The 20,883-nt window shown below is 41.2% G+C and overlaps 1 protein-coding gene across 5 annotated transcripts in view; it reads left to right on the top strand.

Moving 5' to 3' along the window:
* mid2 (midline 2) overlaps window positions 1-20,883 on the top strand; it is a 140,878-nt gene that overhangs the window by 59,938 nt on the left and 60,057 nt on the right. For all 5 annotated transcript variants that reach the window (XM_040119702.1, XM_040119705.1, XM_040119701.1 and 2 more), the window contains exon 2: window positions 8,672-9,549. In XM_040119702.1, coding sequence (XP_039975636.1) covers window positions 8,728-9,549 — 822 coding nt within the window. In that variant the 5' untranslated portion in view covers window positions 8,672-8,727. The remainder of the gene's footprint in view (window positions 1-8,671; window positions 9,550-20,883) is intronic.

The raw sequence follows: 20,883 nt of genomic DNA, 5'->3' as shown, positions 1-20,883 counted from the left end.
AGTGTTGGCAGATGCACACTCTTTAATGAAAACATTTTCCTGAAAAACACCAATCCTAAATTGATAGTACAAATGTAAGCAACAAAATACCTCGAGATGTGTCAAAATGCAACACATCAGTCTAGATTTAATTTGAAAATGCTTTTGTAATAGGAACTGTTTCCAGTGTAGCAGTGAGAGGGTTAAGCCTAAGTCAGCCTGCTCAACTGCACTGAATGTGAAATGGAAACACCAGCTTGGCTGCATTACTGTTTACATTCTATGAATAGGAATCACATGTTTGATGAAACCAGCCCACTCTGAGGTCTGCTGCAGAGAGAGAGAGGAAGACCGGAAAAGACAGAGTGAGAGTGGGGGGGAGAGGAAAGACTGGGCAAGTGGAGGCGGGAGGAAGAGTGCGAGCAGAGGAAAAAGAGAGGAAAAAGATTAAGGGAAACAGCGAGAATGAAGGGGGTGGCCAAAGGAACCCTAACCAGTTTCTCATATGCTAAATCATTCCTTTTTATCTCATGAAGCAGCTGCATCGAGCCACATGGCTGCTGTCAAAGACTGCATGGGAATGTAACGCAAAAATTTAATGTGCCACTTGATCCCATTTATATAATCATATGTACAGTTTTGGTGTGTTCTTGTCAACCGGAGGGCTGTCATTTTTGGAACTGCCCAATTTCCTTTTTCCAAAACCCTAGCAGTGAATAACTGTAGTGTATTGATGTCTGTCAAAACTCAGCAGTATCTGGTCCTGACGTCTCTTATGCTTGCGGGTACTTTATACCCCAACTGCTAAAATTAATTGCCCTCCGAAAAATGTCGGGAATTCCGCTGAATCCACTCAAACAACGTCTTGTTTCTTTCTTTATGGTTTAAATGCTCAGCTGAGGTGATTAGGGTAAATGCCATGTTTAGCACCGGGGGAGGGGGAATAATGAAAGCACTCATACAGCAGTGCTATGTTAGTCATATTAGTCATTTTAATGTGTGCACCCTTGATTAGTAGCTGGGCCATGCCAAAATGTGTGAGGGTCTGTGATTTACCAACATCGCACATACAGACCAGCCTTTCTCTGTTGAAAGACACGTGTTGGCTCCAGCTGTGGTATTTGGTTACCTCATAAAGTAATGAAGGAAAGCTCCCTTTTTTTTTTTTTTTGAAAGACGGAGTGCCAGGCAGAGAGAGAAATCAAATGGCCATCTTGTTGTGCCATGTTTTAATATCTTCCCTGATCTATAAAAATTTCAAGCTTAATTTTTCTGTTTTCTGCCAGGCAGCTCTTTAATTAATAATGTGTCACTGTTTCACATGGACACGCTAGGGAAGAAATTCTTTCATTTGTTATTAATATCTTTAACCTTTTGCTTGTTTGGAGATATTTGTGGAATGCTCACTACATAACAACAGGTCCACAGCAGATTGAGGTCACAGACGACAGGCTGGGCCTGGCAGTTGACTAGCATCTGTCTTTGTTTAGCCCCAAACCACTGTGGAGAATCAACCCGATGGCGACCGTGAATTCAGCTGGCCTCTAACAGACCTAGCAAACAACTATTGTACTAGAGCACACTTGGGGTTAAAACATTAAAGCGACTGTTTAACCAAAACATTTTTATCTTATCGCCCTCATGTTACTTGAAACACCAATGACGTTTAGCTAGCACTTACCTTTTCAGCTTTCTCCAGATAAAACAAGCAGTTAACAAATGGGTAGTTGGAATTCTGTTACTTAAAAGAAATAGCGCGATATTTGGGGAAAAACACCTATTTGCCTTCTTGTCATGTGTTAAATTAGAAGCAACTACTTGAAGCTACCGCCAGCAGCTGGTTAGCTTAGCTTAATACAAAGGTTGGAAAATGGGGCTCCGTCACAAAGCAAACAAAATCCACCTGCCAGCACCTTTAAAGCAATCTAATGAACTTGTTGTACATTTAGGCCACAAAAACCAAAGTATAAAAATTTTGGAGTCTTGTTGTCACCTTGTGGTCACTGACAAGAGCTTCTTTCTATTCATTATTTGTCTTTTAATAAAATACACTCTCTATCTACTGTTAAAGTTGAAATATTTTGTGTCAGTACATACAGAGAGTTCACTAGCACTGCTTTATTTTAGCTTTCTTTTCAACAATATAAGTGGTTGGCAAATGGGCTGTTAGAGTTCTTACTATTCCTTCAATCTGCAGAGAATTGTTGTACTCGTTTATTTTTTTTCCATCATCTGCAGTATATTAAAAGACAAGGAGAATTGTAAATTACCTCACTGCCTATGGCTTCAATTAACTATTCCTTAAAGTGTTTGTTTAAACTATTTGTTTGGCAAGTAATGTCTCAATTATTTTTAACCTACTCCCTTACACCAAAAAGCACTTTGCTACAAAAAACAATGTTCAGTCATGACAAGTGATAAAATTTTCCCATGAGATTACAAATGTTTTTTCCCCAGCTTCAGGGTGTGTTTTCCAAAAACCCCTGTAAAGGAAGACTGGCGACCCCCTGCTGCTGTTGTTTACTGTTGTCTTACTCTCTGGAGCCTTTAAACCTGAACTATGTGATTTTCTACCCCTCTACCTTTACTGTGATAAGCCTGTGATTGACAGCCTCCAGTGAGATGGATAGATTGCAGGTACACTGAGGGCAGTGAGAGTAGTGGGAGTGCGGATGGAGGGATTGGAAGAGGGTCTGCGGGGATGAGGGGTGTTAGATACACTGTCAATACACTGACAATAAAAGAATTGATGAATGTCACACTGTTGTGATTGAGGTAGTTGCCACAGATGAGGTTTTGTACTGGAGTAATAAGTGACTACATCTCATTGTGTGTGTTTGTGTATCTGTTTGGGTGCATCTATAGCTGGCTCTATGTCGGTGTGTTTGTCAGAGTTAGACATACACATATGGATGTGGATACATGGATGCTCTTCGTTAATTCCTTTGTAATCTACCTTGCACTGAAGCATAGCTTTTCCAGAGGTTATTCTGCTCTCCACTTAGGGAACGAGTCTTTTTGATAAATGTCTAACATCTGGCTATGGTTGCACTTCGGCAAATCCTTGGTATCTTTGAAGTGAAACGCTTTTGTGTGTGTGTGTGTGGGGGGGGGGTTATTGCTTGGGTCAAGTCAGTTTTAGCACATTTTAACTTCTCAAGGTTTGAAAATGAGAAGATGTTTTTGTGTATTTGTTTTGTCTACATTACACTAGATTAGATTAATTAGATTAGATCTGATCTGATATATATATAACGTACATGTATATAAAATGGGATATTCAATAAATTTAATCCAAAATTTTAAACATTTTGACATATGAAAATGAACATAAAATATAATTAATTAGTTAATATTTCCATTACTAACCAGTTATGCATGAATTAAGGCTTTTGTGCTCTTGACAATACTCCTTTAAAAAGTAAATATAACTGCCGCACAATGCACTTGTGTCTTCTTTGGAGGTCTTTTGTGGTGATTTGTTTTGACTGTTGCCCCTTCATCCCAACATCATCAAGTGTCCATTAAGCTCCCATTTTGGCTCTGCAGCTGTGCGAGTACAATTCAGGAGGGAGCAATTTGGTTTTTACAAGTGGATTGTTTATACAAGGATAATCATCTTTGTTCCACAAATGCCTTTTTTCTAGACTGATGCGTGCGTCAACAAAGTGAATTCATACACATGCAACCATACACCCCGGGGAACGTGTCTGTGCTTTTAAAAACAAACAGTCTCTTTTATTGTTTCGATGTTTGCAAGATTGTGAAATGACAAAGACCATGACATCAGTGTTTTTCTATTTAGAGGCACTCCATAAGATTGTGTCTCTTACACCGTTAGTGGAATTCATTACTATTGCCGCATTTATCAGATCTAATTGAAGCGTAAAAATAGCTCTGTACACACATACAGTAGATACAAATGCAGACACACACAAATACAGCTGCTAGGTTCACACTCCTTGCATTGGAATTGAATTGGGCTCGTAAAATTTAACAATTTGGAAATTCCATAAATTGAGATTGTTAATAGTAGCATTTTTATGGCACTTTAACTATAGATATTTGTGACTTATATTTCTGTGGACAAGAATTCATCAGCACCCTTAATGGCCTTTAAACTTTTGACCTCCACAGTAGCAAGAGAACTGCTTGAATGCCATCAAACTCTCTCCTATCGAACAGCTCTCCCCCAAGTTGATGTGAGATTTAGAAATGAGCCGGCATCAGACACATGGTTGTCTGCTCGGCTACCAAATAAAGCCCTTCCAGGTCCCTGTTTGGTCCCTGTTGGCAGGATTTTGACCATTCAAATAAACAAGCTCCTTTTGTGACTTAAACCACAGCATCACTATTCTCTACTTTTGGGGTGTAACCAATGTTTCCAAGGCTTAGAGTGGAATGCATTTCCATCTGATTCATCAAAGCATTGCGCATGTCCTGTACCTGACAGCTGTCTTAGTTTTCTTATAGCTGCCGGTCCACATCCCCACAGTTTAGTCTGAGGAGAACAACGGGGCTGAAATGGCTTTGTCTTTATAAATGTGACCCTGCATGTGTTTATAAGGATGTCAGAAGCAAAACTATAACGCATAAGCAAATTAGAATTCAAAGTCTGATTGTGTGTATGTATGTACTAAAGAAAATTATTTAACTAGCAGCTGCCTCTTCAGACAAAATAATGAATCATCAGTGATGTCTCTGTTTTTTTTTATCTTTCATCTATTTTTCATCTGTTTCACTAAAAGCTCTGAGTGAGACCAAAGGGTAATCAGCACAGCAGTGGTTCAGAGTGAGTGCTTTACAGCTTTATGTCTGCGTGTAATCCTGCGTGTGTGTGTGTGTGTGTGTGTCTGCTTGGATTGGTGTGTGATTGTGTACCTGTATTGTGTGTGTGTGTGTGTGTGTGTGTGTGTGTGTGTGTGTGTGTGTGTGTGTGTGTGTGTGTGTGTGTGTGTGTGTGTGTGTGTGCGTGTGTGTGTGTGTGTGTCTTCCCTGAATCACCAGCTCAAGCTGTTCTCCTTCCAGATGGGACACTTCACCTTAACAAGAATGGCAGATGAAGAGAGAAGACAAGACAGGAGGAGTTTATGCTTGTAAATGTGCTGCTCTGTTTGTGCGTGTGTATGTTTTTTGTAGATGTGTCTGTGTGTGCCAGCCTCTACGCAGAACACACGCCTTTACCGTGGAGCTAGCGATACTGTCCCATTATAGTTGACGCTATTTCCCCAGAGTGACATAGCTAAAGCTTAATGGGGCTGTTGATGGTGAGTTAAAGCTTGGTGTTAATTATAACACCATGCTCCGTTAAACATAGTCACATTAACATCAGCATAAGAAGCACACTTGAGGTCTGTCCTGGGGAATAAAGTGAGACTGCTGATTCAGTCAACACTTGAATTGGACAATTGTAAAAATCCAGGATAACAGTCATGTACTCTCTATGGATTTGATGTGTTTAATAATTTGGGGTTGAGATTCTGTTTTCTTGTAGTGATACAGCTTTCTTGACAGATGTACAATCCCTCAGCACATTTGTTGTGATGACATATGGTTTATTTCTGTGAGTAAAAAGGGAGGTGCGGGATTTTTGTGATTTTTCCTCAGTCTTATTTGTCAAATAATGATTATTAAGAGAGGCAGGAGTTGTAGAAAATCCTTTTCTGAAATACAGTGACAAAGAATTGACTGACATGAATTTTCTCCTCGGTGATCATGTTACGGTATTGCGATGAAAAGACATTGTTGTTCTTTGTTGTATCAGTTTGACCTGATCCCAGAGGAAAGTTCACATGGTCATACAATGGCCTGCTGATCTTGAATGTGTATCCTGAGAAGCTTAATGAATATGGGCTTTGTTTCCTGTTGCTCACATATTTTACCACAGACAACGGTCATACGAAGCTGAGATGTTGCTCTGCCTAAAACCGGTCTCTGTCATTACCTTCCGTGTGAAAATACTAATCTCACTGACTTTGAATATTTTAACATCATTTATTTGTATAGAAAGTGGGCGTAGTAGAAAGTAATAAAATGTGTATGAGAGGTTTATGTGGAGAATTACATCATATTTGTACCTTGAGTCCACAAACTAAGGGGTCAGTGACCTTGCTTGTCATCAAAAGGTCTTGAACGTTGCCCTTGTCTCCGCTCATCACCTCCCCCCTACATCCTGTTCCTCTGGTTATTTCCATTCGTCTGCCCCTGGTTATCAAGTCTTTGATACACTCGAGACAAATGAGACCTATTGTTGGTGTAACGAAGCACAACCTCACGTTTGCTTGCTCTGTGCTAGCTTGCCGCTGAACATTCTCTCTATCCCTATCTCTACCCCTGTGTGATAACAACCACATAAAGCATCTGATAAGTAGCAGTCAAGGTGAATATTTAGAGGAGGACACTAAGTGCTTGTGCACATGTACGCATAACTTTCTCACAGGCAGATAACTAAAATGTATACTAATATACAGCATAGCCTCGCACACAGTTATTTGCAAGTACAATGCCCATTTGTTTCTATCAGTTTAATATCTGCATGATTGGCTGCGAGAAGTTATTTATTTCTTTTACGGGTAGTGAATTTTGTAACAAAGCCGCTGCATGCATAGAACTACTTTCCTCGGTTGAGTGCCTTTCCCAAGCACTTAACGGCTGCTGAAATCATGTTTGCTTTGAACGCTGCTCAGTGGTTGGGCATTGTTTCTGGTGCAGCAGAAGGGAGGAGACTTTTCTTAGTGCAAATGAGTTTGAGCCTTTGAGCTCTGTTTCTGCCTTTATAAAGGCCTGTCTTTAGCTGGTCCTTTGCTGGTTCCTGAGATTAGGCATGGCTGTGCAATGCTTAGCTCTCAGTGCAACTGAATGCACACTACCAAGTTAGGATTGTGGCACAGCACGAAGAAGTTATTACAAATAGGCCGTGGCTGACACCGTTTACTCAGTATTCCCTAATATGAGCAATTAAATGGACAATGAGGACAGTGTGTTGTCACTCGACAACCTTTGAATTTTGTTATCCATCTGGAGTCAAGCTCATCTGATTAAGGCCACAGCACATTTTAGCTGCCCAATACACTATACGTGTTTGATATGGTAGCATTTATTGATCATTTTGGGGAGGGCACACTCAACACAATCTCAGGTGCTTTTGAAAATCTTTGCCTGTGTTGGAGATACCAGTGTCTGTACTGACAAAGAGCCACGAAGGCCAAAGCACTTTGAAATGAAATGCTAGTTCAGACAGACTGTGGTTGCTTTATTTTGAGTTACAGGTGTTAAGCCTGGAGTTCAAATGGAAAAACAGGAGTCCTAATAATCCGTTACTGATAAACTTACTGATAAGCACTCGTTGTGGACACTCATGTTCACTCATTTCGTTCTCAGCACTGCCTCACTAAAATTTTACATTAAAACATTGGAGGAAGCCTAAGTGATAGTCTTTATTATCTTAATAATGTTAGTGTCCCTTGTATTTGAGACCCCTTTCTTGATAACAAGTTTCACCTGTATTTTTTTTTTCTTGTCTCTGAATTTAGTCATCTTTATGTACACAGTGACCTAAGCTTCAGAGAGGCCAATCACAGGAGTTTAAACACAGTCACAAAGGAAGAAAGTACTTTTTGATGAGTCATAAACAGTAAAACCCAGTCAACAGTAAATCCCGCATGACGTGCACAGTCTTTTAGAAACAACCTCGCCTAATGAAATTGTAACTATCAGCTACCTGAGGTCGTACAGTTTAATGCCGTGGTTTCTTGGTGCCTGTTTCTTGAAAAGGATAGCGAGGCACTGCAAGCTGCACTCCTATGCCAATGAATCATCACGGGGGGGGGGGGGGGTATTGGTGATTTCTCATGTCAGTGGTTTTAAGGCCACCCAGGGGAGATAGCTTGATATGCAGGTTGTAAGGTGCTGAGATTTGGAGGGCTTCTGAAATCTGGAGGATCTGAAATCAAGTTTAGGTTAGCTCAGCCCCTATTTTCACTGTCCTGATTGAAATTGTTGTTGCGATTATGCCTTAAGATTTAAAATGTTCTTGGAGTTAAGTGTTTACTGCTTGATAAATCAAACTAATCTTACCATAGAAGGAACGAAACATGTCAGTGGTGAGCGGGAGAAAGAAACATAGAGGTAAAAACAAAATGAAGGTTAAGAGTCAGTCAGGGTGTTGAGAAATGCAGCGGACCTCTGTTTTCTACAAATTCTGCTTTTTCTCTCCTCTGTGAGCATCTGTCTCTCCTTTTCTCTGCTAATCTCTTCACTCTGTTGATTTTTACCTCTTTCCTTCAATTCAGCCAACCTCTACCTTTGTCCTCCTTGTTCATTCAGTCCTCTTCTTCTCATTCACCTCTGCAGGAAGAATCACTTGTTACGGGCTGCAGCAAGGGGCCCAGTCAACAGTCAACAGTTTTGCAAGCTGAGCAGCTGATCTATAGTACTACAAAAAATATGTGTGTTGGTGATGTTTCTGCTGAATTTACACAGGACAGTCTGTCTTGAAGCCAATACCTCAGGACTGATTCAGTTAAAGTCAGAAATGGATGAATGTGTAGATTGATGAGTTGTCTAGACTTTCTGCTGTTCTGTTCAATTAAAAAATAGTCCAAGAACAAAAGTACAGTAAATCTTTCTTACTCAAGGTCTTTTGGAATTTGTAACTGCAGTAGTCATGCATATCTTTTTCTTTTTCATGCAGGTAACTGGCCAGCTTCCGTGGGATTTGATGCCACCTTTAGATTGGTTCAACTGAAGATGGAAACACTGGAGTCTGAGCTGACCTGCCCGATCTGCCTGGAGTTGTTTGAAGATCCCCTGCTCTTGCCCTGCGCCCACAGTCTGTGTTTTAACTGTGCCCACCGTATCCTGGTGTCTCACTGTTCCACCAGCAAGCCCCTTGAGTCCATCTCAGCCTTTCAGTGCCCCACCTGTCGTTACGTCATCACGCTGAATCACCGCGGCCTGGAGGGCCTTAAGCGCAATGTGACGCTGCAGAACATCATTGACCGCTTCCAAAAGGCCTCCCTTAGCGGCCCCAACTCCCCCACTGAGAGCCGGCGCCTGCAGCCGCAGCGGCCCTACACCGCCACCATTAGCGGTACAATAGCTGGAACAATTGGCGGCGGTGGTGGCACAAGTGGAAGCAGCGCCCGCGGCAGCCCGGCCACTTCCAGCCACTCCCACCCGCACGCCAACCACACTAATCACGTCAATCACACCAACGCTAACCACAGCCCAGCTGTTGTAGCTAAAATGGATCCGCGCATCAGCTGCCAGTTCTGTGAGCAGGATCCACCACGCGAGGCTGTCAAGACATGTGTCACGTGTGAAGTATCATACTGCGACCGCTGTCTGCGTGCAACCCACCCTAACAAGAAGCCGTTCACCAGCCACCGCCTGGTGGAGCCGGTGCCAGACACTCACATCCGCGGCTTGACTTGTCTGGAGCATGAGAACGAGAAGGTCAACATGTACTGCTTGGTGGATGACCAGCTCATTTGTGCCCTCTGCAAGCTGGTGGGGCGCCACCGAGAGCACCAGGTTTCCTCACTCACTGAACGCTTTGATAAGCTCAAGGTTAGTCCTTATGTCCTCTCCAGTTTACAAAGCATGCAATAAGGTCATATCAGCAACAATTTCTGTGTTCTGCCCCAGTTTTTCTCTTGGTACACTTCTGTGTTAGTGAAGCACGGTAAGTCACAACCTGCAACAGCATTGAAGCTATTCCCAACCTAACAGAGAGGTTCTCATACATAGCCTGCGACATTTATTGTGATATCTTTGTTTGCAGTTTGCCAAACGGCAAAATCTTTAATCCATCCATTCCCACCTTGGGAATGTTCATTCTGTCCATTTCTGTTGACTGTGAACTATCAGTACCGTTGCAATTGCATCATACACACTCACACCAGCTTTTGTTCAGCAAGAAGGAAAGAAAGACAGATTGCAAACACAGAGAGAGACAATTGGGAGGGTGTACTGGCGAGAAGGGGAGAGAGAAACGGAGAGCAATAGGGAGGCCATCATTATAATAGTCGATGAGCTGGCATTCCCTGTGGCCACTGAGCTTTTAGAGGCTCGGCATAAAGAGCAGGACTGCTGAATCAGGGTGAAAAACAACAGAAAGAGGCAGTAGCTGGAGCTAATTCCACCACTAAAGACCTAAAGCAGCCAGCGGCATCAGCTGGCCTAAAACCTTTACCAGTAGTGTGTATTGAACATGTGCACATATGAAACATGTGTCTTGTCTTTTGGTGTATTTATACACCTCTTTATGCATCCTTTTTCCAAAAAAAGGGGGAAAAAAACAACTTCAAAATTAAACATCATCACGGAAGTTTGCAGTCTAACTGATTGTACACTAACATGTGTCAATTAATTGAGTATTTAAATTGGATTATCATTTTTGGATTGCTTCTTGCGTTAAATTGAAGTCCAATAGCTAATAGGAAGAGATTTTCTGTTGTTGACCAGCATAGAAAAATCCAGTTACTCTGGTATTCTGGTTCTGGTTAAGGCCTTATAAAGGTTAAACTGTACGGTAACAGTACTAATAGCAAAGGCTTCTTGATTCTCTTTGTTCTATTTAGTGCAATGTAACTGTGTCTGCACAGATGGAGAAACCCCTGCTATGTGCATATAAATGTAGGCATTCACATATTGCCCAGAGATGATTTTATTTATTTATTTATTTATTTGATGTAGAGATCCAGATTGAGGTATTTGCCCTGTTGTCTGAAAGAGATAACTTGAGTGGTCCTATTCTGACAGCGTGATGGGAGTTACAGATGCTCTGTGTTTTCACTGACAGTGCATTGTGTCAAAGAAGCAAAGCAATACATAGGATATATAGTGTATCGTTAAGTAGATTATCTACTTTTTTTAAAAGTTAAAAGATACCTGAACACATGATCCTTTGTATTTCATACTGTACACCTCTGAAGTCACAGAGATTAAGGAAAATCCATTGATGTTTTCTGTCCCCAGGGTGTCAGGGTGTTTCCATGGTCTGATTGTTTCAAATGAATGGCATTGTGTAGCACACGGAGAAATCGACACCTGAGAAAGCGCTACATTGGCAGTTTCAGGGCCTTATCTGTAGAGAGGTATACTGTACATGATGGGTAGTTTTGTTGGTGGATTTTCTATGTCGCAGTATACGAAATAGGGATGCATTTAATGGTCTCACATTCAGGCTTTTTTGTCACTCTAGAGTGCAAAAGTGTGGGTGTAAGAATATGTTAGCACCGTTTCAAGAGACATTGTTAATATTCCATGTGCAACAAAAATCCATCTCATCAGGTCTTCAAGGTGTACACAACAACAGCAGATATGTGCTCAGTGGAATATAACATCGGTCTCGTTTCAGTGAAAATGCAATTCCACACTCTGTATTATTGATAATTTGCTCTCCCGAAATTTTGGATCTCACTTTCAGTATGGCACCGACAACATTTCAGCAAAATTCCACCTGCTCAGCACCTCTCATCGACTTAACTTACAGGAGCATGGAGTTTATTTTCACTAGCATGTACCCTTTTTTACACATCGCCACCCCCTTTCCTGCCACCTCATTCTCTACAGACTGTGGGAGAGTTTATTGTAAGTAGCCAGCTCTCCCCTCCTTTCCTCTCCACTTCATGGCTGGCTGTGGTTCTTTTGAACATTCCCCATCCAAGGCTTTGAACTTTCTTGACTTTGAAATCCCCAATCTACCCGAAATCTGGGAGGAGGCCAACCCCAGTCCAAGCTAAAGCTCAGCTCACCAATGGCAGTGGCAGCTAACGTATAATCTTCTTCTCACTCATGGCAAAGCGAAGGAGAGGAAGTCCTAATTGTGCATAGCTAATCATGGAAGATGTAGGTCAAAAGGGGTGTATGTGTTCTGCTGCATTCTCTTTTCTCTCTGTTCTTTTTTCTGTCCAAGACTAATATTCATTAAAACACTCTTGGTTGAGTTTCAGAAATATGTAACTAATATTGTCATTGACTGGTCTGATGCAAATGCCCTAATCAGCCCTTCTAATTGGCCACAAGTCAACAACACTAAATGATCATACTCAGTTGCCTCAGTTTGACCCCTGCCTCACTGCATTTGATCTCTGACCTCTGGATTACCCTTCACTTTATTTCCTCTGCTGTGTACAATGGGAGCTACACTCTCATAAAACGATTTCTCACACATTACGGGAAAGGTAAGCTTCCTTTGGGTGAGGAGGGGGGATGTTTCAGGAGGAAAAAAGCCAACAAGTGCCAGCGCTGTAAAAGACAGAATGTGGCACAGCTGAAACTGCGGGGACGGGAGTTAATTCCCAAGGCAGCTGTTAAGCAGAGCTCTTTGCTCAGAAGCAAAGACATTTTATGTCTTATAATTGGCAGACTTTGGTAATAATGTTTTACTTTGATATGCTTAAAAGACTGCAGCTTAAAGGTACTGCACTTTAGATTTGTATTTGTTTACACACAATCAGATTCACAGAAACCACTTCCAGCTAAGATACATTCTGTTGTAGCGGTGAATATCTCATCACCTGCTGCTTTGGGAGTGTATACTGCAAGCTCATTAGAGTTTAATTTAGGTTAATTTTGTGGCAGCCTAACATCCCCTTTCAGAGGCTGGGTAGAGAAAATTAAAAAGCTAAAGTGTGTGTTGTGCGCTGTCAGCAAAGGACTTTAGTCTTACAACTGTTATGTGACACTGAAAGGTGTACACAAAAGTGTAACACCAAATGTGAAACTTCAACACTGTAAGCTAATTCCTACCACATGGTTCATGAGTTGTACATCAATTTTATTTTGCACAGATGTTGCAGTGAATCAGTGAAAATGTTGTTTTAGAGGTGAAACACCTCACCAGTCATGACTGAGTGGTGAGGTGAGTGGGCCTGCTTTGATACAGTACACTGGTATGCTAAATCAACAAGAGGTGAGAATTGTTTAGTTGCTGTCCTACAGACTTAAGACAGGTGAGTGTTGCAAGGAGGACAAGTCCGTTTGCCAATCCTGGAAGATTGTAACTTGAGAATCTGCATTACACACACTGATGGCTGCTGTTTTTGTTACTCCATTCGAGATTCAAGTCCTTTTGCGTTTACATTCATGTCAATGTCTATATGTTAAAGGAATAGTTCAACATTCTGGGAACTATGCCTGTTCTTGCCAAGGGTTAGATAAGAAGACCGCTCTCACATCTGTACATAAAAATTATAGCTGGAGCCAACAGCTGGTTAGCTTAGCATAAAGACAGTTTCTTGGTCCAGCCAAGAAATAGTCCGGGCAATTACCCATCACAAAATGGCGAATTGTTGTTTTTACACTTTTGGATTTTGTACCGATTAAACAAATGAGATATAAAGTGTTAATTAGTGAGCTTAAAAGGTGCTGCTTTGTTAGCTTTGGACAGAGCCAGGCTAGCTGTTCCCAGTCTTTATGCTATGCTAAGCTAACCGTCTACTGGCTCCAGCTTCATAATTAACATACAGACATGATAATGGTATCAATCCTCTTGTTTAACTCTAAACAAGAAAGCAAATGAAAAAAAAAAAATGTAACAAAATGTCAAACTATTCTCTTAATAATGAAAACATGCGCAAGCTTCAATAACTGGAGTAGGTTTTGCCATCCAGCCATCCAACTCTAATCTGTTATCCCAGGCTCTCAGTTATGTGTTCACTAATTCATTATTTTGTTCATGCTTCTGTGTTTAACTCACTTACTCCCCAGCACCTAAAGGGCACACAGTAGTCCTTGTTTGATGAACATAGGTACATGAATTAATATAAGTGGTAAAGAAGAAGCTGAAAGAAGAAGAAAGAGAGAGCAAAGATTAGCTGATGAAGAAACAGGACATAGACAGAGAGAAATCGAGAAACAGTGATAAATGGATCAGGTCACAAGGATAAGAAGTCTTCGTTCTCTTCTATTTTACTGGCAGTTAATTTAACAACTCTCAGGCTCTTAAAGGTTTGAAGTGTGTGTGCTTTAATATCTAGTGCTAATGAGCTGACGTGGCGGCAAAGCCTATTGCATAGCCCCTGACTTTCATGACACTCAGACTGACACTTGACACAAGCGGCAGATAAACTTAAAGACTCTGGATCTGGCATCACATGGGCGCTAACCCTACAGCACTGGGATTTGTCATTGCTTGTGTGTGTGTTTGAGTGTGTGCCTGTGTGCGTGCGAGGGTGCGTGTGTGTGTGTGTGTGTGTGTGTGTGTGTGTGTGTTTCTCCAGGGTCTTGACAGGTCTCACACAAACTTGCACCAGATGATAGTCTTGTTATGTACATGAGAAGAAGGACGAAATATGCAAAACATTTCCAAGCGATTATTGGATTAATTCCTCTTTTGGAAGAGGCGAGTCATAGCATACTGACAACCGCCTTCCCTTCTGCTCTCGCCCCTTTCGCTTTTTTTGGTCTCTTAACCCCCCCCCGCCCCTCTTTCTTCTACTTTTCCTCCATCTAAGCTCCTTAGGGCACTGTCTAACTCTTTACTGTGCAATGTGTGCATCACGTCTGCTCCTGCTGCTGACTCCACTCCCGCTGTATTTACACCCATTCTGCTTTGCTAAATCCAGTCGCGAGTTCGTGCACGTGTGCGCGGGTGCACACATGCAACACGAATTCATGTACATTTAATCACATCCATACCCACAAACTCATTTGTACTTTCTGACTCTCTTTTCACACGGGCCGATACACAAAATAGAATTCAGCTCACATAATCTGATTGTACGCCAAACACTGACAGTAATGATTTTAAGAGGAAATTAAAAGGCTGCAATGTCAACTACTCAACCAAACTGAAATCCTCTTGCACTCCCAGCTCTTTATTTCTCATACACAGTCAACTTTCTTACTATTTTCCCTCATACACAGACTCCGACTCTCTCTGTCACTGTCCACTCACACTGTCACTATATTTCTCCCGCTGTTTTACGTGCAGACTCACAAACATCATCCTTCCCACCTGCTTTCTGTCATTCTGTGTCTCTGTCTCTCTCTCTTCTCCCTCTCCCTCATTTAGTCCCTGGCCAGTCTGTCTCGTTTTAGGCAACCCCACTCCTCGCCATCCTCATTTGCCCACAAACCCACATATACTGCAGCAGCATATTGCTGGTTAGAGGGAGACTCACAGCCCTCCAGTTGTTTGTGTGTAGGAGGGTATATGATTGCCTTCAAATATGTGTGCAGTATTTACAGGTGTGTGTGTGTGTGTGTGTGTGTGTGTGTGTGTGTGCCTGAGAGAAGGTGTGTGTGCACATGTGTGTGTCGAAGCAGATTCCATTAAGTTTGACATGTGTGGAGTGATTTGGAACTGCGTGTGTGATGCCAGGGGAAATCATGGCTGTAACTGGAGAGCAGTGTGAGATGGAGCACACTTAGTCATGCTGACGGAACCACTAAGGATGCAGTAGAAAGCTTTTAGTGTCTGTTTGCGCAACTCCTCTGCCCGTGTGCGTTAACGTGCATATCAGGAAGTGCGCATGAACGCGTGTGTATGGTGTTTGTGTATAAGCCAGAGCCTATACCTCACAACACACTCAAACGCGCCCTGTCAATGCATCATGCACGTGTTGTCAAAATATGTCACGCCAGCCCGTCATAAAATTTAGTGGGTCTTGAAAAAAAAAAAAAAGCTTATCAAATCACTCTCATCCACTGTATCATGCATATGCACAATTTATGCAGAAAGAAAGTGGAAAGCTTTTAAGTGCTTAGGTGTCAGCAGAGATACAGTGCAGAGCACAAAGTGGGATATAACCAATATAACTCATCTCTGACGTTCTGTATGTATGTTTGAGAACAATGTTTTATCCATTCTGTTTATCCAGTGTCTGTTGATGCCTCTCCTCATTTTTCTTCCATAAAATGGGAGCAGGGTTCGCTTATGTAGCTTGTTATTCGCAGGTCAGGCAGCTGTAACATGATACTGATATTCCCTGCCATAGGATGGCCCATGTGACCTATTACAACAGTTCAGTCATAGTGCATACTAAGGGCTCTCCTGAGGTGTTAATCTGCAATGCTGTCAGTGTTGTTCATCATCTTTAAAACTGAAGCTCTCAGAACAGCTAAAAAACAAATGTCAGTAAAGTCTGCAGTTAAACTGTATTTTTGCTGTAACTTATACTTGATAATTAACTTATTTTAAATGATTTGTTCATTTAAAGGTCCAGTGTGTCCTCCAGTCTTTCCAACGATGAAATATGTGTTCTTGGTCTGCGAGCCTTAAAGAATCTCCGTATCTTGAGAGTTTTAGTGTCAGATGGAGTAAATATTGTTTTAAGGGATTTTTCACACTCCCATAGATAGAAATTCCCCCGGTAAACTCTGCTTGGATATTTTTTAGCATGAAAATGGTCCACTTCAAAAGCACTCTATATCAGCACAAATATATTTAGGAGCATCAACCTCGACCTGTTTCCCAGTATCTGCCTTCTAAATCCATGCTGGTAAAACTCTGCTTGATTTTCTTTCCTGTTTTTCCTTCTCATCTGCTTTTTTGCCAACCATTTTTTTTCTTTTTTCTTTTTTTTTTGGCCATTTTTGCATGGAATAAAACCTGAAGAAAACCTAAACTTGAAGGCTTGTGCTTTGTGTATTTTAGTGTAAAGCTGTAAGAAGCTGACAACATAGCAAAGTTTAGGTGAGCCTCTGACACAATTGGCACTCAAGGAAAATCACTCTAACGAAGCAGCTGATAAATGCAACTTTTTTGATCTCTGTGGCATCTACCGTACAAACATTCGTCTATATACAGTATGTATACTTACAATGCATTCATGCATGCCAGATTGAGTTTTGTGTATGTTGAATCTATTTTGATACAGTAGCTGTATACAACATGGTGTGTCATAACACATGGCAGATCATAAACCAACTACTATTTATGTATTTCAGTCTTATGGTTGGCAGGAACACACCACAATGTAAGAGGATTTACACATTAATCAACAGTGGAAAACTCATCTTGCTACGCTGATGTTATTTTCCACTGGCTTCCAAGCATTTTGATTCCACCCTTTCAGACAGTGCCACATTATTTTCCTACAATATCTGAGTAAGCACTTCTGGTATTAATCTGCAACAATCTGTGGCGCAGATCACATTTATATGAGGAGAAGGGATGGGCTCTGAGGAAACTGATGACACATGCAGTCACTGAACATTACAATGAGGCTTGATTTAGAAATTACATTTCAGTGTCTGGGGAGCTTGTAAGATTTTGAAGTCTTGATGAAATTGACTAATTTTAATCACACAAGAGTTTTTTTTCAGTTAGAAGGGTTCCTGGATCTTCCAGAGGCTATTTTCACTTGCGCCTCAGGGACAGTGTACGAGGCAACAGAGCATAACAGGAATATTTATACTGAGTGTGGAATGTCAGTCAGCATCCAACTTCTGTATTTCTTCCCCCCTATGCATACACACATGCTGATGTATCTGTGCATACACGTGTATACACACAAAGGCCGAAGATACATGGAGAGACTCTCGATTCTCTCCTTTGTAGTATGTTTTGGTGTCTGTGCACACACTTCCTTTTAGTGTGTGCTGTGTGCGTGATGAATTCTGCATCCTGTTGAGAGGCTGCCAGGCAGGAATAGTGTGTCGCCACTGGGAAGATGCTTAGTATGAACTAATGACACCAGTGTGAGATGAACAGCACGTCTTCACTAGCCTGAGGACAACAGGGACCTCTGATTCATCCCCAAATCTAAAATAGTCAGGTGGTTAGTATTCTCTGAGCTGCACCCAGGGAACAATAATCATGATTAATAACAGTTTTCAGCATTGAATCATCTGTATTATCTGAATGTTGACAGGTGAATTTCAAGCAGTTTTAATGTGTATTCAGCCATTTAACCACTATTGTTTTTAGTTACATTTTGTGCTTTGCTTTTGTTATAATATGTTTCCCATCTCTGTTGGATGTGTAAATTGGCAGTTGTTTGCTAACACGATTGCCATAGCGACTTCATAAGGTGGTAATATATCAGTGTTTACAGCATCAATTAATGCAGCTTTAAGGGTTTGATCATACCAGAAAATGTTTGCGCCAGAAGCTAGCTGCCTCAAAATGACTAGCTACTAGCTAAGTGTGACTGGGACTGAAGGGTTGAAACTTAAAGCTTCCACTTTGCTCTTTTGCTTTGTTTGTCTGTTGATGGGAACTCTATCTTGTGTTGTCAAATTAGGTCAGAAACGCTGTAAGATTTCTGTTTTTCTTATCAGGGGTTTTAAAGTCAATGCAGGTACAGTACCGACTCAAATATGTAGATAACTGGTAGCAAAACAAGCCTCATGTCCCTTTGATCTTGGAAAGATTTTTGACTCAGAAGTATGGCGTTTCACTTGGTGATATCCACTTCTCATCATTCATTTACATTATGGAGTGCTTTTCATTTTTGGAAAGCAGTGGCTCAGTCCACTTTAGTTTTGGCTCCAAGACAGCTGGTTTCCTTTTTAGCAGCTTCACTGTTGCAACTGCTTGAAATGTAAAACGCATCATTTCCCTTTCAGCAGAGAGCTGAGGAGCTCAATGACACTGGGTGTTTAGAGAGGCAAATGACCAAATCTGGAGGTAGGCCATAATACACACAGCTACTTAAGTTAGCGAGAAACCAGTGTTGCTTGTCCGCTACAATCACACTTGGTTGAACATCATCTCATACGCTGAGTTCAGTTTTTGCTTTCACGTCACTTAAGCGGCATTTCTTATTCTCCCACAAGGCTTGAATTTTTCAACCTGCTTAAGCATTCTCATTACAGCGACAGAGAAAAATTACTTCACTGTGAAGGTCAGTCAGTCAGTCAGAGATCAGTTGGCTTGGTTCAAAATCACAAGCGTTAGGAGAGAGGAAAAACAAGTGAAATAAGGCGGAAGAATTGAACACCAAGGCCTAGAAATGGATTTCTAAGTATGTGTGCGTTGTTTTGGCAAGCTGAGGAGAATTTCAGTCTCCCACACTGTTCTCACCCATCTCGCTCAGTCTCAGACACAGCTGCCTTGGACAGAAATGTCCTTCAGTGCATTCCATTCCCATGATCTCTTGCTTCCTGAAACATGCACTCTCAAAATATTTGCACACGGGCGATCGGGAGCATCATTATCTAACACTGTCACACTGACAAATGTAAAGGTAAGGACGCAGACGCGTGCTGCTTGTAAGAGTAAGATGAGTAAATGTCAGTGTAAATTAGGAAAGTTTTAAATACATTGTGAGCTGGTGTGTGTTTTCAGCAGTTTAATTTGTATTGCTTGTCATTAAGTATTAATTTAAAAACGAGAAAAAAGTTGGAAAGTTTATTTTCTGTCTGTCTTACCAATTGTAATTACACATTTACCATAATTATTATGTTCCCAAAATGTACATATTGGATCTGAACCAGAAAGTAAGAAAAGTCAATCAGTCTAGAAAATACAACCATTGTTATTGGCACAAAATGCAAGATGGCTGTGTGTTTAGATTATACATTTAAAAAATAGTCTTTGCTTCTCTGTATTCAGCAGTTTGGGGCTGTGGTTCTCTGCTGCATGAACTCTAGACCACAAGTGAACCTACATCTCCTGTGAGGAGCACCAGAGACCTAGCAGTCTGCCAGAGGTGGCGGCTTAGTCCAAGATGTACAAGTTATCTAGGTTGTCAGGATTTTGGACAGGACTGCCACGGAAGCTGAACGTGAGGAAGAGCGTGAATTGACTCAGCAAACCTGAGTTATATGGGAGTTTGTTCGTTTCATGTGACGGAGAGATTGAGAACAAAGGTTAACGGCGCTGTGCTCCGATGTCCCGCTCTTAAAGCCGACACGGGGCGCTGATGCATGTTTAATAGCATGCAGGGCGGCTTTTATGGGTTCTAAAAAGGGACACGTCAACCCTTCCTCTCTGGCCAGCGTAGTGGTGACAGCAGCAGCCAACACCCTGTCCACTAAAGCTCCACAGTGAAACACACCAAAGCCATGTGTTCATCTGAGGTCATGCTTACAGTACAAGCATGGAGATACTATCTGTATATATATATATATATATATATATATATATATATATATATATATATATAGATATATATATATATATATATATATATATATATATATATATATATATATATATATATATATATAGAGAGAGAGAGAGAGAGGTTTTTCTGATGCTATTTTTAACATTCATGAAATAGTCACAAACACACACCAGAGATACAGATCAAAGGCCATGCCTTGTAAATGGTCTTTTCCTGTCAGAGTAAATTGCATATATTTTCTTAATTAACCTGTCAGCTTAAATGAGTGTTTTAAAAATGATAGGAAAAGTTTTAAAAGTTCATCCACATACAGTATATACACACAGAGAGACACACACCTTCTCTGTAGCAATGTGTGTTTTCCAGGCAGCTCTGCACAACTTCTTTAGAGATCTCCCTTTGGAATAGTGCAGCCACCGGTGCTTGTAAAAGCCATTAAGCTACTGCCATCACTTATTATCAACTGCCATTAATGGTCCTAATACCCCACCTCAGTGACAAGATATTAAAGAGAAAATATTGGTTGTGTGGTTTGATTTCATCAATTCTGCACACGGCTGCTTGATTTTAATTGTGTATGATTTTATAATTATGACAAAATTCGGATCACTGTCAACATTTTTGTTGCAATGCTTTGTTGTGTATTTATGAAGCAAAACCTTCTGAGTCCCCAGTCCTTTGTGTTTGCATTTGTTGTACAACACCTGCTGAAATCACACCAGCGACTCTGTTCACTAAGATGTAGAAGTGGTATCAGTGTTTAATATAAAAACCATTGAGTTCTGGTTTAATTTTTGTATAGTGAACTTGATCCTGCCAGTTCAGACTGTCACTGATCTGCACTAACATCCCTAGAGGTTTCTGCTCTGCTCAGGTTATG

This window comes from Xiphias gladius, chromosome 23, assembly GCF_016859285.1.
Source record: "Xiphias gladius isolate SHS-SW01 ecotype Sanya breed wild chromosome 23, ASM1685928v1, whole genome shotgun sequence".
Classification (NCBI taxonomy): domain Eukaryota; kingdom Metazoa; phylum Chordata; class Actinopteri; order Istiophoriformes; family Xiphiidae; genus Xiphias; species Xiphias gladius.
The sequence above is the reverse complement of the archived record's forward strand: the minus strand, read 5'-3'. Positions and strand labels throughout refer to the sequence as shown.